The sequence below is a fragment of the Colius striatus genome, chromosome 10 (genome assembly GCF_028858725.1).
Source record: "Colius striatus isolate bColStr4 chromosome 10, bColStr4.1.hap1, whole genome shotgun sequence".
Classification (NCBI taxonomy): Eukaryota; Metazoa; Chordata; class Aves; order Coliiformes; family Coliidae; genus Colius; species Colius striatus.
In genome coordinates, this window is record NC_084768.1 from 10,834,158 (window position 1) to 10,850,907 (window position 16,750).

The 16,750-nt window shown below is 40.7% G+C and overlaps 1 protein-coding gene across 1 annotated transcript in view; it reads left to right on the forward strand.

Annotated features, from left to right (window-relative positions):
* CRB1 (crumbs cell polarity complex component 1) overlaps positions 1-15,516 on the forward strand; it is a 109,648-nt gene extending 94,132 nt beyond the window's left edge. The window contains exons 14-15 of the mRNA XM_062003957.1: positions 911-995; positions 13,383-15,516. Of these exons, the coding sequence (XP_061859941.1) occupies positions 911-995; positions 13,383-13,598 (301 nt within the window). The 3' untranslated portion in view covers positions 13,599-15,516. The remainder of the gene's footprint in view (positions 1-910; positions 996-13,382) is intronic.
* The last annotated feature ends 1,234 nt before the right edge of the window (positions 15,517-16,750 follow it).

A 16,750-nucleotide genomic window follows, 5' to 3' on the forward strand; every position in this document is an offset into this window, starting at 1 on the left:
CACCACAGCACTTCTTAGGACCTGTGGGTGCCCTGGACCACTGAAAACTTATCTCAGCTGATATAACCTCCAGAGAGTGAACACAGGGTCTCACCATACATGGAGGTTAGCATCAGGTTCTCCTCATATGGTATGTCTGAACAACCCGTGACTTCAGGCAACAAAACTGAGTCAAATCACTGGGGAGTGTCAGACTGATGTCTTAGTAAGTCAGCACATTTGTAGCTGCTGGGGCTTTTGATTTCTGCAGTGCTCTTGCAGCCTCTTGAGAAAAGCTAATATGTACAGTACAATATTTTCAAAATTTAACCATTTTTCTGAAGTTCCCCGTCCTGCCTCGTTAACTCCTATTTAAAACCACTCATTTATATGCTCTAAATTCATGCTGAAGCCAGTGGTACTTAAAGGACTGAAAGATACAAGACTGAACCCCTGTTTAAAACTGATGCCCTCCACCTCCAGCAATCATGGTCAGCGTAGACAACCCATGACACTTTACAACTGGTTTTCCTTCCCAAGACGTGGGTTAGGAGAATTATCAGTGAGCAGAAACCCACTCTCACCTGTCAGTTTTCCAGATGCTCTTAAGATCTAGCCAGGGAGCAGACTGCAGGAAGGAAATAAGTGGTCTTGTCTATATAACCTACATTCTGTAAGGCTGCTGCTGGAAGCATAAAGGGTATTCCCTGGTACTTCTGATTTATTCTCCGTGGTACCTTACTTTGAGAAAACCCTCATCATGTCAACTTTACAGCACGGGTAAACTTATTACAGCTGATGCTAGGTTATTGAAATATTATTTCATTGACTGAAGAATTTTACCATTTTTATTAGCCCAGCAGAGTCAGCATAACTGAGTGGGGAAAAAAGATGGAATTTATTTGTTTTCATGTCATTTGCATTGTTGTAGCTCACCCATCATGGCAGAATCATTACCGTTGATGGTAGGAGCCAGGGAGAGCCCAGCTTTATTCCCGTGCCAGGTCAAATGTAGGGTAAGAAGAAACATCTTTAGATTTGTAAAATGAGCAGCTCTGCTCTGGAAGTCATTGGAAATGTCACAATGCCATTTTTATGGTTGTTTTTCAGAGCAGAACAGCCCCTTAATGCTCTTTGCTATTTTCTATTAGTCTGTATTCAAAGCACAGGATTTAACTAGAACTTCTAAAAGGATATTGCAAGAAACACATTTAATATGTGTCATAACATAAGGTACAAAAACATTAGGATGCAAAGACAATAGGGTTATCTGATGTGTCTTAGCAGGGAAAGACAAGAAAGCTCCTCACAAGGCCAGCATTACTGCATGCATCAGTGAAAAGCAGTTGAATATTTAATGTGCATGGGAAATATAAGCAGAAAAGGGAGCCCAAATGACATATGACAGCATAACACTGCAGTATAGGAATCAGCTCAAGAACAGTATTCACATAACACATTTAGTATTCAGACTAACACATTTTGTCTGTACACCATCCTTTATGTTGCAATGGCATTGTTTTCCTTTCTCTCACCTTCTGATGTTTTCCCTGTAGACTCACATTGACATCACATAGACGTTTACTTCAGTCACTGCTCATTTAGAACACATTCATGAACTCCATGCCTGCGTTGTTCAGATACTCAATTTTACATCTTTTTTTTTCCATGTGGTTCATGAGGCTTAATTTTCTTTCCTCTTTTACCTATCTTTTCCATCTTCAAATGATGCAGCAGGCTTAGCACAGAGGAAAGGTAACAGAAATGCGAAAATCATCCTCTACTTTCCTTTTTTTTGTTTGTTTTGTTTTGTTTCGTTTTGCAAGAGCAGGAACAGTGTTTTGGCACTTCAGGCCAAGCATTTCAGAAAATCTAGCCACATCTATTCAGATGGCTGGATGGGAAGTATGGTACTCAATTCCCACCACTGCTTTATTTAGACAATGATAGTTCTATAGATTCTTGATAGTATTGACATGCTAGCTCAGCATAACAAATGTATCTTGCAAACTAGTGTTAATATCTTCAAGAAAATCTGCTGAAGGTGTAGGAAACCTTCTTAGAAGACATTGACAAGGCTGCCATCACATCCTGGCATGTTAGAGTAAATCTGATGTGAAGTGCAATGTATTTTCTGTTAGTTATCTTTAGGTGGCAGTAAGGTAAAAGCGTGGAGTAGAAAGGTAAGAGAAATGTCTAAGGCATTCTTTGAGACAGTTTTTCTCATGTCCTGTGCTGGCAACAGCATAGAAAGACTTCATAAACCACTTACATCTTCAGCAGATATCCAAAAAGCAATTATTAGAGGTGGCTTCATCCAGATCTCATTTAGATGCAAACCTGTTGAATGCCAGCAATGTTACTACAATACTAGATACTATATTAGGTATGTAGTACTTGATCCAAGAATTCCTGAGGACAGAGGTAAGGTTCATAGGTATACACATACTCATATGTTCTTATCAACAAGATGGAAGTACACTAAAAAGAAAGCCACACCAAAATATATGACTTCACCAACAAATCAAATGGCTAAATCAAGATTAAAACAGGATTTCAAGAAGCAACTATTGACACAGAAGTTTATAGACTTCTTTTTTCCATCTACACTTTTCCTGTATGCATCTCTTCCAAACTCTTTCCTGAAGCTAAAACATAATGATGTTTGTTGTCTCTAATCAACCTCCTACTAGAAGAAAAAGGCAGTAGGATAAAAACACGCTCAAAATTTTCATCAAGGAATATAATTAGCTAAGTAACACAACAGTGTCACGTAGTGTGCTAAGGCAAGGATTGTGTAGCCAATAAAGGTCTATCTTATACCATTAATATTTACAGTTGGAAGCAGGAGATGGCTGCAATCGAAGTGCTGCACCCAACAAAGGCTAGCTGTTGGCTTGATACCTTGTTGCTTGACAGTGTGAAACAGTCAAATAGCTGCTTACTTCATCACCACTTGACAGCTTAATATTAATGCTAGGTAGCAACACATGGCTGTTTTGCAGAAGCCTAGCACCAAATAGGGAGAGGAATTTCATGGAATGGTTTTGAGATTGTAGGCTTAGCTTGTTAGGAGAGAAGTAGGGATGGAAAGTGTCTGGCAAGCACAAAATGGAACAGAAATCTTAAGACTGTCTGCTATACTGTACACTGCTGACCCACCTATTGAACACCACTGAACAAAGCAGCTTCTTATATCCACAGAAAGTGCAGAAAAGGCAAGATTGACAGTTTCAGCACAGGTTGCACCAATTCTTATACAGAACTAGCACCTGGGAGAGAGACACAACTCTGCTTCCCATCATCACTGCCAGGGACCAGAGCACACAAGAAGGTGGCTGCCATTGTATGTGATGCTGGTCTTTGATGAGTACTTAGTTCTGCTCTCAAATATCTGGCTGCAGGAATTAAAGACTTACCACTACCATCAATAATTAAGGAGAAGAACTTGAACCTCAACTGCTGTGTGCTGGAAAATGGAGTTTTGAGCAACCAGTTCTGTGCCCATAATTCAGGTGGTGTAACTCCATAAAAGTGAATTGAAATCACTAAAGGAGAACACAGGCAAATCCTGTCTGGCGCGAACAATGTGCCTGGTCTCATATCAGTCAGGAGAAACAATGTGTAGCTATTCACTTCAATGGCCTTTGTGCTTCCAGACTGCAAATCTCTCAACAGATTATTTTCCTTTTCTCCCCTTAAACAGAAAAAAACTGGAATCTAGAATGAAAAAGAAAATAGGTGCAACATTCAGAAAGCCAGAAGCTTGCATTTGAAATTATTTCATTTCACCTTTGACATAGCTGCTGATGACCTACATTATAATTTCCTGCCTTGTTCTCCTATCCAAACACTGTCATTCCCATCAAGCCCATCCTGTATGTTATAACATCACCCTTCACATTCTGCTCTGTTCAACACTTATGCCATCAATGAAAAAAAACAGTTTTGAAGTCATTCTTCTTTCTCCTTATTTTAACTATGTCATTCTGTCCACTGAATCTCTCTCCACCTCTTTTCCTCGGGAAACATCCTGTCCTCATCTTCAGCACTGTGATATCTTCTCCTATTCTTACCTTGCTTTGGGGCTCAACCTGCTGACCTCACCCCATGACAACAGGAGCAGACTTCCTTATAAGGCCACTGCTGTTGTGTTCTTCCAAATCCTTCCTCGGGAGTCACTTTTTCTGTGGCAGCTATAAGGATGCAATGAACTCAACCTGGCTATACTCTGGGCAATGGCAGAAAGTTACTGTTTTCATTGATAGCCTTTTGATTTTCAGTGTCATTCATTTCCCCCTGAAAGATGCTGGCCTAATAAGACTTTTAGCCACCACTAGGATTTATTCACATAGAATCTGCTGTCTTAAAGCTGTGATGCAGTTATCCCCTATGGAGAAACACCACCTGATTCACTGTGCTGCCATCCACATACAAAAATAATTCTATATGATAACCCAAAGCATTTCCCAAACTGAGACTGACACCTTTACTAAAACATTTGTCTAGTCTGTGATTTAGCAGCTATGGGACAAACTCCTCCTCTTCAGCATGATTTGTCTGGATTTGCACCAGCTATAGATTTTCCTTCTTATCCTTTCAGATTGCAGCAGATGGTGAAGTTCCTACACTAGAGGCTGTCGGTAGAATTTTAAAAGGCATCTCATAACAACACATTGGAGCTGCACATTTAATCTGTGCTGCATCACCAAGATGATCTTAAAAAGAGCTGGAGCACACTTATAAAATTAGCACTGACAGTTGCTGCAGAAACGCTTATCAAGGAGTCTTCTCAAAGCCCACAGCTTAATGAGAGCTTACCTCCCAAACTGCCAGCCAAATCACTTCTCTGTGTGTAACCAACACTCTGCTGTCAAATTGAAAAGGCATTTAATACTCTGTCCTCTAAGATACTGATCCAGCAAAACATCTGATGGGGATTTTAAGGGACTACTCGTGTCTTTCTGGCTGTTTTGGGTCCATGCCTGAGCTCACACAGAAGTACAGTGGCTAAAATGAGAAATAGTATTTTGACTAGATGATCTCTAAAGGTCCCTTCCAACCCCTGTCATTCTATGATTCTGCCTAAGACAGACCATCCCAGACCTAGTAAATAACACAGTTTTTGTGGCTGGACCACTTCCATTAAACAGTTAATATAAGTCAGACATCAATACAAGTAGTTAAAGAAATTACAATTACTATCTAAAGCTTGTTCTTTAAAAACTAATTCTTAAAAGTTTGAAAATCTCCTCAGCCAAAGGAGCAATATTGAAACTTGAGCTGAACATTACTGCAAGTACTAGCATTGAGAAGGGGGCAAACTGTTTGATTTAAACCAGCACCATTTCCAAGTGATGCAGGAATGCTTCTGCAGCCTGATGTGGGGAGGAGAAGGAGGTCTGTGCATGCTGATCTGAGTGGAAGATCAAGACTAATGTGAATAACACACTTGTTTAACTGAAGTCTGCTTTACAGTTTAGTTGCAACACTTCAGAGAGCTCCATCTCCAATATCCAATTTCTTTCTCCACTATAATTAGAACAAACTTCCTCATTAAATTCTGTAGTGCCACAACAGTGTGACTTCACGTGTCAGGAGGGAGGTTGTCAGAATTTCTTAATGAGGCACTTTTCTTGCAAGCACAGCTAAATCCCAGACTTCAATCATCTCCATCTTCTTCGGTTTCTCACAGGACACCAGAGATGTAATACTTCCTTGATAGTAAAGATTGCATTTTTCTGATCTACAACTGGTCAAGCCAGATGATCAGTTTCTCATTATGGCTGCCATCACTAATTCTCTCTAAATTTGTCCTTTGATTTCAAGAAGAACTGGCAGACAACTAAAAGTTGCCATTTTCCAAGAAGGAATTCATTCTGTCACATTTCAACCATGACAAACTCTTCAAATTGCATTTTGTAAAATAACAACTGTTTACTAGATAGAGGAGGTAATGAAAGTAATTTCTTTGGGGATACTTTTAGGAAAAAAATAAGGCAACAATATCCACCAGAAAATAAAGAAAGAAAACCCAAGATCACTTACAAACATTCTTCTTCAAGGTGAGCTGTCTATATGTATAAATTATACTGTGGAACTTCTGCACACATTGGAAGTACTCACCTAAGTTTTGTCTTCAGCAATGTCCATAGAAGATGTACAATGTACAGGACTCGGGGTTTCACTCAGGCCCTCCAGCAGTGGGATTATCTTTTCCTGCAGATACCAGGAAAAAGACTCAGAGCTTTATGGCAGAAACAGCAATAACAATGATGGAAGGTCAAGATTACCAACAACTCTAAATAGCTAGCAGAGAGATATTTTCAGAGGACTACAGATATAGTTGAGAAATGACAGGATAGCCTCTTTCCAGCATCAGAGGGAAGAGTTCCCACGATGTGGAGGGAAAAGCAGTCATACTTACCTTGGAGTGTTCCCTGGCATACAGAAGGCAAAGCTTCCTGCGACCAGCAGGAAAGCCCATCTGTGGCAGCTACAGGCAGGCCCGAACTGGAGCTACCAGCTGGCTGGTTGCAGGAGGAAGCAATCACATCTTTAAGCCATGGAGATCTTCATCAGCTATTCAAGGCTCCAAGTCTGAATCTGGTTCTATTACGAACTGATCTTATTAATTAAGGAAGCAAAACAGGAGAGGCACTCTGCAGTAGTCTCCCTAGGTCTGTTTTATGAGGCTTTCTCCCCCTCCTCTTCCTTTCTGCATCTCGATTTCAGAGATTTCGAATACTTTGCTTACCAGATAATCCTGAAGCATGTTAGGCACCATTTTAAAATACAGCAAATATCACACCTTTCAGGGATGGCTGACTTCACTTATAGAGCCAAGAAGAATGGCTATGCCATGTGGCTGCCCTAGAAAATGCAGCTCACAAGATAAACTGAAGAGCTGTAAGCTTCTAAAGTACATGAGTGATGACCCTTAGCATGAATGATGTGCCTAAAGTACATGAATGATGACCCTCGTACCCTCAGCAAGTTCCCTGATGACACCAAACTGGGAGCACTGGCTGATTCCCCAGAGGCTGTGCTGCCATTCAGCGGGATCTCGACCTGCTTGAGAGTTGGGCAGAGAGGAACCTCATGAGGTTCAACAAGGACAAGTGCAGAGTCCTGCATCTGGGAAGGAACAACCCCCTGCACCAGTACAGGCTGGGGGTCAAACTGCTGGAGAGCAGCTCTGCAGAGACCTGGGAGTCCTGATAATAAACTAAATATGAGCCAGCAATGTGCCCTCGTGGCCAAGAAGGCCAATGGCATTCTGGGATGCACCAAGAACGGTGTGGGCAGCAGGTCAAGGGAGGTTCTTCTCCCCCTCTACTCTGCCCTGGTGAGGCCTCATCTGGAGTCCTGTGTCCAGTTCTGGGCTCCTCAGCTCAAGAGGGACAGGGAAGTGCTGGAGAGAGTCCAGCGCAGGGCCACCAAGATGATCAAGGGACTGGAACATCTTTCATATGAGGAAAGGCTACAGGAACTGGGGCTGTTTAGTCTGGAGAAGAGGAGACTGAGGGGTGATCTTATTAACATTTATAAATATCTAAAGGGTGGGTGTCAGGAAGTTGGGACATCCCTCTTTTCTATAGTAGATAGTAACAGGACAAGGGGTAATGGGATGAAGCTGGAACACAAAAAGTGCCACTTAAACATAAGAAAAAACTATTTCACCATGAGAGTGAGGGAGCCCTGGCACAGGCTGCCCAGAGGGATTGTGGAGTCTCCTTCCTTGGAGGTCTTCAAGACCCGCCTGGACATGTTCCTATGTGACCTGATCTAGATGACCCTGCTTCTGCAGGGGGGTTGGACTAGATGATCTCTAAAGGTCCCTTCCAACCTTTACCATTCTATGATTCTATGACTGTGTATAGACAGTCAACACAGGTGAGTGGGTAGTGACTACAGCATGAAGTGGGAAGCCAGGCTATAGCATAAAGAGGATAAAGCAGTTAAAGGCAATAGGTGATGCATATAGAACCTTAAAAATAGGTTGTTATTTCCAGTGGCCTGTGCATTTTTTTTGGCACAGCTGAACATGAATCTGCTCTCTTTAAATGAGTCCAAAATGGATTATTGGTTCAACTCAGCAGCCCAACATTTGGTTCAACAAAGCTCTTGGGATCTGGTGGCTGGTCTTTGCCCCAGGCAGAGAAGCTTCTTTTTGAGGATTATGCAAGGGAGAGCAACAGCTCCCTGCTTGAGAAGGTGAAAGAAAAAAAAAATATGGAAAAGAGACTTCATGCACTGCTAATTGAAGGTACTTTTATTGGAACAAAGTCAATAGATAGATTTATGGGTGCCTTACTGCTGTTGAAAATAAACTGTAGTCCCACAAGCTGGGGTTATCAGTGTATCTCATTATAACAGATTTGTGTTTGACTGATTGGATTTCTTCTTGAACTACTAGGATTCTTACTTGAATTCAGCCTTTAATAGAATAAAACTCTGATAAGATGGCTGTAAGTCCTCAATGACATAAATCCAGCATATCTGTGGGCTTTTTAATCAAGTTAATGCCTTTTCTTCGGCTGCTCAGTATTATCCCTATATACCTCTAAACCTTTCAAACTCTGACATGGATTAGGACCACTCAAGCCATTCCCCCCTCATTACTAGGGCAAATGGTTTTAATTTGGGGGGCAGTAAATCTGGGTGGCATGGATCAGATGTTCTTACCATGAATGAAGCAATAACCTGGTGAGTGGAGTCCGGGCTTGGAGTCCAGAGGTTTCGGTGACAGAAGCTCCAGTGCACACGAGCAGCTACGTGAATCCCAGAAAGCCCCACACGTGGCAGAGGAGGGATTTCCCCAGGGTTTGGCAGTGCCTGTGTTTTGAAGCTTATATTGACATCTCTGTCTTGTGAAGCATCCAGAATAGGGCACGCTTCCCAAGGAAGCTCATGCTCCTTGTCTCACACCCACAGCGATTTCTCCGCTGGCACTGCAGCTCACTCTTCTCTCTCCCTGCTTTGGCTCAGGCTTTGGTGTCTGTGAATACAACTCTCAGCCCCCAACATCAACATAAGGCAGGATTAGATGAGCTAAGTCATGCTGATGTAAAACACACAAGAGGAAGAGGCCCTGTGTATTTTGCTGGCTCCCTTGTGTTATTCCCCCTGCCTTTGACATTTGGCACACATGGAAACATTCACATACAGCAAATCCCTAACATTCCCCTCTTATAAAATCACCACTTGGAAGATGGCCTGTTTATAAAGATAAGCTGGATTGATAAATGCTACTGAGCTTTGACTTGTGAGCTGAGCCCTCCTTATCCAAACTGTTCATCTACAAAGCAAACCAGGGAGCCAAGGCAGAACAATCCATCTATTTCAGCAAGCAAACCCAAAGCAAAATTTAGCCCTACAGTGAAGTTTCACTCTACCTCATGATTCATTTTATTTAATCTAAACATTTTAAATAACTTTTACTTCTTAATTTTTAAAAAGTCAGCTTTGAAATGACATCACCAATGAAAAACCAAAAGGCTTTGTTTTACAAAAAGACAACAAAAATATGCTCTATTTCTCTCTGTCTTCGTGGATGAAGCTGTTCACTACATGAGAACTAAAATCAGGAATAGTTTCATTTTCCTCCTGTAAAAAGAAAGAAAATTGACAAAATATATTCTTCTTGCTCCAGCTGACATCCAAAGACACATAAACAGAACATGCTACATAAAACAGCTTAGTGAGAAGCAGATTGGCCTTCTCATGTTAGCAGACTTCATTTTGTTGGTATTACCATAGGACATCACGTCATCTTGCCATCAGCACCCATTACCATTAAGGATACAGCTTTAACTGACAGCTGCTGTATATTAGGGGCAGAGGAACTCTCACAACTGTTATCTCACTGACTACCTTTTAAATAGGTTCATAAGACAATTCAAATTGGAAGAGTCCTCAGGAGGTTTCTGAGTTCAACCTCCTGCTCCAAGTATAATGAGAATCTCTGAGGTATTGTCCAGTCAGTAAATTAACCTCCTTCCATTACTGTACATGTATTTAATTATTCATGAGCAGTGCCGAAATAGCTGTGATCACCATGTGGTATTTATTAGCAGGAATGGTTTCTGAAAGGCTACCATAGTGTATGGGGGTCTCAAGCTTCCCTGAAAACAAAGGTCTTTAGCGAAAAACATTCAGTAACTTGTTTCTCTTTAGATATTTCCAGATGCCTTGTGGCATTTTTTGTTTGTGCTGAGAGAAATTGAAGTTTGCCCTGCTTTGTCCTTTCCTTTCCAGAGCTTTCCCCTTCAGCTTTTGAAGCTCTAGGCCACAGAACACCTCTTGCCACAGCTTTGTGATAAAAACACACACAAAACCAGATTGCATAGCAAGTGGCCATCTCCAAGCACTCAATTCAATAACCAGACCTTGACAAATCAACTTGGGGAAGTGAATGGCAGCCTGTGTGATATGAAGGTGAAAAGTGATGTTGTAGTGTGGTGGTCTGATCAAGGAGACATCAGTTGTGCATTGTTCACCACCCACCGTCTTAGGACACCCACAGACTGGCAGCCACAGGTGATCTGCTACGTGGCTGTGAACACCAAGATAAGCAGCTACACACACAAGCAGTCTTCAGTTTCAATTATTTATGTTCATCATCATGAACAGACTGCAGAGCCTTCTGGCAACTCTTGTTATCAGTTCAGTGCTACTGCTAAGGGGACTACCTAGGTTGTAAATGTAGCCAGTGACCTGCAGGCTGATAACCTAAGAGACAGAACTTGAACAGTATAGTTTGGGGGATCAATAGAAGCCACCCAAAAAGATGATATAAAGGCCATTTTTTTTTTGTTTATTTTCATGTTTAGAAATAAGAAGCAACATACACACAGAAATAAAGTTAGCTTACATATCTGATCACAATAAGAAACCCCAGCCCTCTAGATTTTAGTGGGGTAACTTTTTTTATATACTGGCTCAAGAGGAAGTGTTTTATCCAAGGCAGATAAAGGCAATATGGGCAATTTTCAGTAGGTTTTTTTTTTTTTTCAAGTTCAAGTCACTGGATGGCTAAACCAAATCCAATGAATGAATAATAGTTATTAAACAGAAACAAGACTTGTAACAAAATATGCACTGGATTGCTATGGTGTGCTATGGGTAACATTTCTGTAATAAGTAACTTTTGCAGAACGAAAAAAAGCCCTGTTACAAAGATTTTAACCTGGAATGAAATTTAGATATGTGACTGCATTTTAATAAATTACAGGGGGTTTTTTTTGGCCCAAATTACTTTGTATATATTTTTTCTTGAATCCATAAAATTAATTTGAGGGATATCATAAATGAAAATGTCATTATAGAGATGGACATACAACAGGAATTGTAAGAGTAAGGACTGAAAAATAGGATAAATTCAGAAGTTTTACACACCAGAGACCAGGCAATAGTACCCATGGGCCTATGGTAGTGAATTTCTTTCACAAATGTCCTGTCAACCCTAGGATCAGAGTTAACTTCTTCGACTATCATGTTCCTCAGTTTCCCAGAGCAGACAATGCAAATAAAAGACAGCTTCAGAGACCAAAAAAATTCCATTAAAAATTTGCTGTCTCTCTGAGACAAGAGCAACAAGGGTCATATAGTTAAACACAGTACACAGAAAACCTCAGATTTCAAATATCTCTGTAACACCATCTAAAGATGAAACGACTCCCAATCCAATGCATTTTAATAGACCAACATGTTTCACTCCACCTTGTTTTAAGGTTGGAAACACATGGTTTGTCACCTGCACTAGATTCTTTCTATTGGAAAAAATGCTTTTAAAATCTTAGGAACCATATCTTTAGCTGTAAAGGACAGAGGAAAATATCCTAGTTGGTCATACATCCCCTAAAGAGAATCCCTCAGCCAAACTTGCTTTTATTATTGTAGCAGGACCTTTTACACCAGCATGGAGTTGGGGAGAGAGTACAAAAGAGGAAGGATTGTTTTAACCTTTTTTCCTCTGACTGAGTCCAGGCAATGTACTCACAATAACAGCATCCACTTAGAGTAGATTCATCGCTGAATGCAAACTTGGCATCATTCTCAGGACTGGAATTACAGCTCCCTAGAAATGCCGAGTAAGCAGGTCACTGAAGTATCCTGTAACACACAGTATCCAACAGAGAAATGCGCTTCGACCTCGTGTTTTCCATGTCTAAATATTTGGGGATTTGAAAGTTCAGCCTCAAGCACACATTTGTCTATGGCAGTTCAGCTGTCACTTGTAATACAATTCCAAAGATGATGGATGGCAGAATCTGCCCAGAAGTTCAATTCCTGCTAGGGTCACTCTGTTGGTAGTGACCACTTTTCCTCACTAACCACATCACTTCATTGGCTTACCTCACACCATCAGCATTTCTTGCACGTAAAAGCACACGTGTAGATGTGTATGAAACATTCATCCACCAACTATAAAACTTCTCTGCCTTTTCAACTTGCAGATTTGTTTATGCACACTGTGCTTTGTGACATTATCACATTTCCCACTGTCACATAATAAAGAACTCAGAGCATCCTTATGCTCATCTTGTACTGTACTGCTTGGATTCACTGTAGATGAGGCCACAAAGCCTGTGTGTAGAAGAAGAGCTGGATGAATATTTAAAAAAATACTTCTGAAAACATATTGATGAAATTGCTGATGAAATTCCCACTGACTAGATTTCTGTTGCACTTGTCTGCAGTCTTTATATACTTATTTCATGCAAATATGCTGCTATAAAAGTTTACTGGCAGAAATGCCTGTAACAAGAGAACATTTTAGAAAAATATTTACAGTAAACAATTTTTCTATATAAAAGTATAAGTAAATACATGAACTTGACTCCTCCAGCATGAGAAACAGAAATGGTGACTGAATACATATACCCAGTCAACACAGCTCATATTTAACTTGCAGCAGCAAAGACTAGCAATATCATGTTCACAACTAAACTAGGGATAATGAATTATTCTTAAAGCTATTAAACAAATAATTGCTGAAATACTGCTACTGTCTACAGACATAACCAAGGTTATTTTCAAACAGAAAGGAAGCTATCAAGACCTGATCTAGGTTGACCTGCTTCTGCAGGGGGGTTGGACTAGATGATCTCTAAAGGTCCCTTCCAACCCCTGTGATTCTGTGATTGTGTGAAATTCATCCAGCTCTGTTGTGTATATTTAATATCCAGCATCATTTTGTGTGCAATTTTCTGAAGAGCCCAAAGAACAACACCTGGAGGGGCTAATGCCCTTCTCTGCCAAGAAATGGTGCTTCAGCAGTAGCTTATCTATGCAGAGCACTAACCAAGAATGGCTTTTGTTTTCCTTCCATGGCAGCTCAAGTGTGTCTCAGTATTCTCTTGACATAAATTATATTGCGATTATTTCAATCCTTCCAGTTGACAACTGACTTGATCTCGAACATATTCGCCTCCATTGGCTCAGTAACGCTGGCCTTGTTATTGATCCTCTTCTTGGCAGTTGTGGTTTCAGTCGTCGCTGCCAATAAACGGGCGACTCAAGGGACCTACAGCCCCAGCCGGCAGGAGAAGGAGGGATCCCGGGTGGAGATGTGGAACATGGTGCAGCCACCTCCAATGGAAAGACTGATTTAGAAGAGAGTGCTCCTTCATCCTGGAAGATGGCTGAAATGGGACCATGTACATATGTTAGATACATTCATTTTCAGTCTGATACTAGGAATACTCATTATAAAGACTGCGATGACTTTGGGCTTTCAATATTTTCCAATATCTTCCTTCAAAGTTCAATATCATTAAAATTCTCTTAGCATTGAAGGGAACGATGCCTTTTATCATTGTTTTGGATCAACCCATCCAAGGACTATTTCTTTTTTGCACTGGAACTCCAGCCTTGATAATCAGCAGTAGGCATTACAGACAGTAATGGCTCCTGGGATACATGTAAGTGCCTATCTTGGATGCAACACGAATAACAGCTTCTCTTTTGTGCTTTCTTTTGACTGCTTTGCAATCATTGCTGCAAAAGATGATGCAGACAAATCAAATCAGGCTGTACAATACAGACACTGTAATTCTGTTATCAAAGGGTTTAGTACTAGAGCTGTGTCTCAGCGTATCTACTTTCATCTGTTAATCAGGGATTAAAAGGAAGCCGTGCGAAAATTCTGTGAAATAAATGCTTCATATTTAATTGGTTTTCTTTTCCCCAGTTCTCTCATTTTACCTTCTGTCCCTCCACCTTCTACTGAAAAGAATTTCAGTTTCTGCCAAAGCACATATTTCTCTGAGTATAAAAGGCTGTGTCCTAAAGTATCCAGTGGACACAGACCGACCTCTTAGAAGACAGAATCTGAATGTCCTAAATGAACTCTGTGCATCCACACTACTGTTATTTTCTTCATTACAACATTGCCTGATGGTCCATTTTATAAAACTGTTGCTTCTCACACTGTAAACATACATTGCTGCCTGAAAGCATCCTTCAAAATGTTCCCCAAAGCTCACAGAAAACACCAGGAAAGAGGCAGAAGTGGCCTACAGGTAAAGCTTGGAGATAATTATGAGAGACTTGGTGCATCTCCTGGAGCTCAGGCTCCTCATATGATCAGGGGCAAGTAAATTTTTATGCCTCAGTTTTCCTGTTTTAAAACAGGGATAATCCCATTTAACGACCTCATAAACCTCAGCAGCAAAAAGATTGCAACTGGTTTGGAAGAAGTCTTGTAAGGAAATAGAGATTTGAACATTTTCAAGAGATTTAATGATCATTCTTGTAGTAGGAATGGATGTGCCAAAAATACACACAGGTCGAAGGGGCTTTTTTGAAATGTAGAAGTAAATATTAGCAGTTAACTCATCCAGTTCATTTTCACATGTAGTCAAGAAATTAAAGCATAAACACTGCTCCCACACAAACTGAACCCACCATAAAGAGGCAACGGAGTGGAAAGTCCATGATGGCATTTCTTTCTTCCTGCAGTTCAGCTTGTATGTTGTGAAACAACCCAGATCTATGAATCAAACCCCAGATGGTTATTCCAGGAGTTGCATAATAGAGCACACACGTTCAGTATCCAAGAGTTTAACTCATCCTTTTAATTAACGATCAATTCATAATTCATTGTGAATGAACTCCTTGAGGGATTACAATGTCACTCAATGTTTATTTTTGTCCTGTATGATTAGCAGTAACTATGAGAGTACATTTTTTCAGTCCTCACCGATATCTTCCAAAACAAGGCACAACAGAAAACGTGAGTGGATGGTAGGATAAAGGAGCAGAATGTAGTCACAGCGAAAAGGCACGACAGATTTTAGTCTAGCCCAATTTACAGCTTTATGACTGGAGCTTATTATTTTGAATGCAGTCGTTGTTGCACAGCTGCAGTCTAAATCCAAAGGGTTCAAATGACAACTAAGGAAAGAATGGAAAAATAAGGTGCCAAAAATACAGTGGGAGATAAGAGCAGAGATTCAGGGTAGAACTTCTCAAATCACGGCACTATGTAATTACAGATACAACAGCTTTTAATTTAAACTCTTGCTTTAACCTTTTGCACTACTAACGTACAATAAAGAATACCATAAAGTTTGTTAGGTGTGATCATTTCTAGAAAGATACATAAGTAATTAAAAACAAGCAGAAATTGACTAAAGGGTGCACAGTCTGAAGAAGCAAACACTCAGCAAATGAGACAGCAAAGGATGGTGAGGATGAGAGATCACAAGCGAAGCAGGAGGGACCAGATTTAGGTTGACCTGCTTATGCAGGGGGATTGGTCCCTTCCAACCCCTACCATTCTATGATTCTATGATTTATGCAGATTCTTACCCATGTTGCTTTAGCCTCACACAAAAAAGCTGAGAGACACCGAAAAGTAAGCTCATCTCAGATGCCAAAGTGGGCAAAGACACAGAAACTTGTGATAACAAGAGGGCAAGCAATAAGTAAGCAGAGGAGAGCTGTAAGGCTGCAGGCTGGGAGGGGCCTGGGACAGAGAGCTCTCAAAACCAAGGGGAATCTCAAAGCAGCAACTGGGCATAGCTGATGCAAAAAAGAGGCTTCCACACACCTGCTCTGTGTTCTTGGGTTTCTGGTCAATGAGCAAAAAGGAGAAGTAAGATTGATAGAGGTCTAAGTGAACAGCAGAGATGAAGAAAGAAATTTCAGAAATAGCAGTAGAATGGTTATAATAAGCATCTAACTCTGAAGTTTGCCCTTCCAGAATAAATTATTATATGCTTCAAAGCAAAAGGACAAAAGACAGAAATCAACTGAAGATAGACTCAGTTTGCATGGAGAGAAAGATGAAGGAGAGCATCGTTGTTCACTATGAAAGATAGAGCAAGACCAAAAAAAGTAGCTGGAAAGTAATTCTGCTCTTCTCAGTGGCTTGATTGGAAACATGAGAAAAACAACCTCTACAGAGGTAATAAAATATTTGAGAAAGGGTTGCCACACGGAGGATCTACAGGGCTATGCAAGATACGCAGGAACATGTACAGAGGAAGGATGAGCAGAGAAGATAAAAGCCTGAAGAGTTTTCATAGAGACTAAACAGAGCTCTGGAGGAATATTCTCCTAAAGAATTAAAAAGACAACCATAAAAGCACAATGAAGGGAAAATCTCAGTGAAGTATGAGTGTGGTTTGTAGAAGGGAAGTCAAGGAGACAGAAGGCAGGGGAAAAACCTTTAAACTAAGATTACAGTAAGCTGTGATTGCTGTCTCAGTGGAGAAGAAACGATAAGGGGGGTGAAAATTCAAGCAAAAGTGAGAGGAGG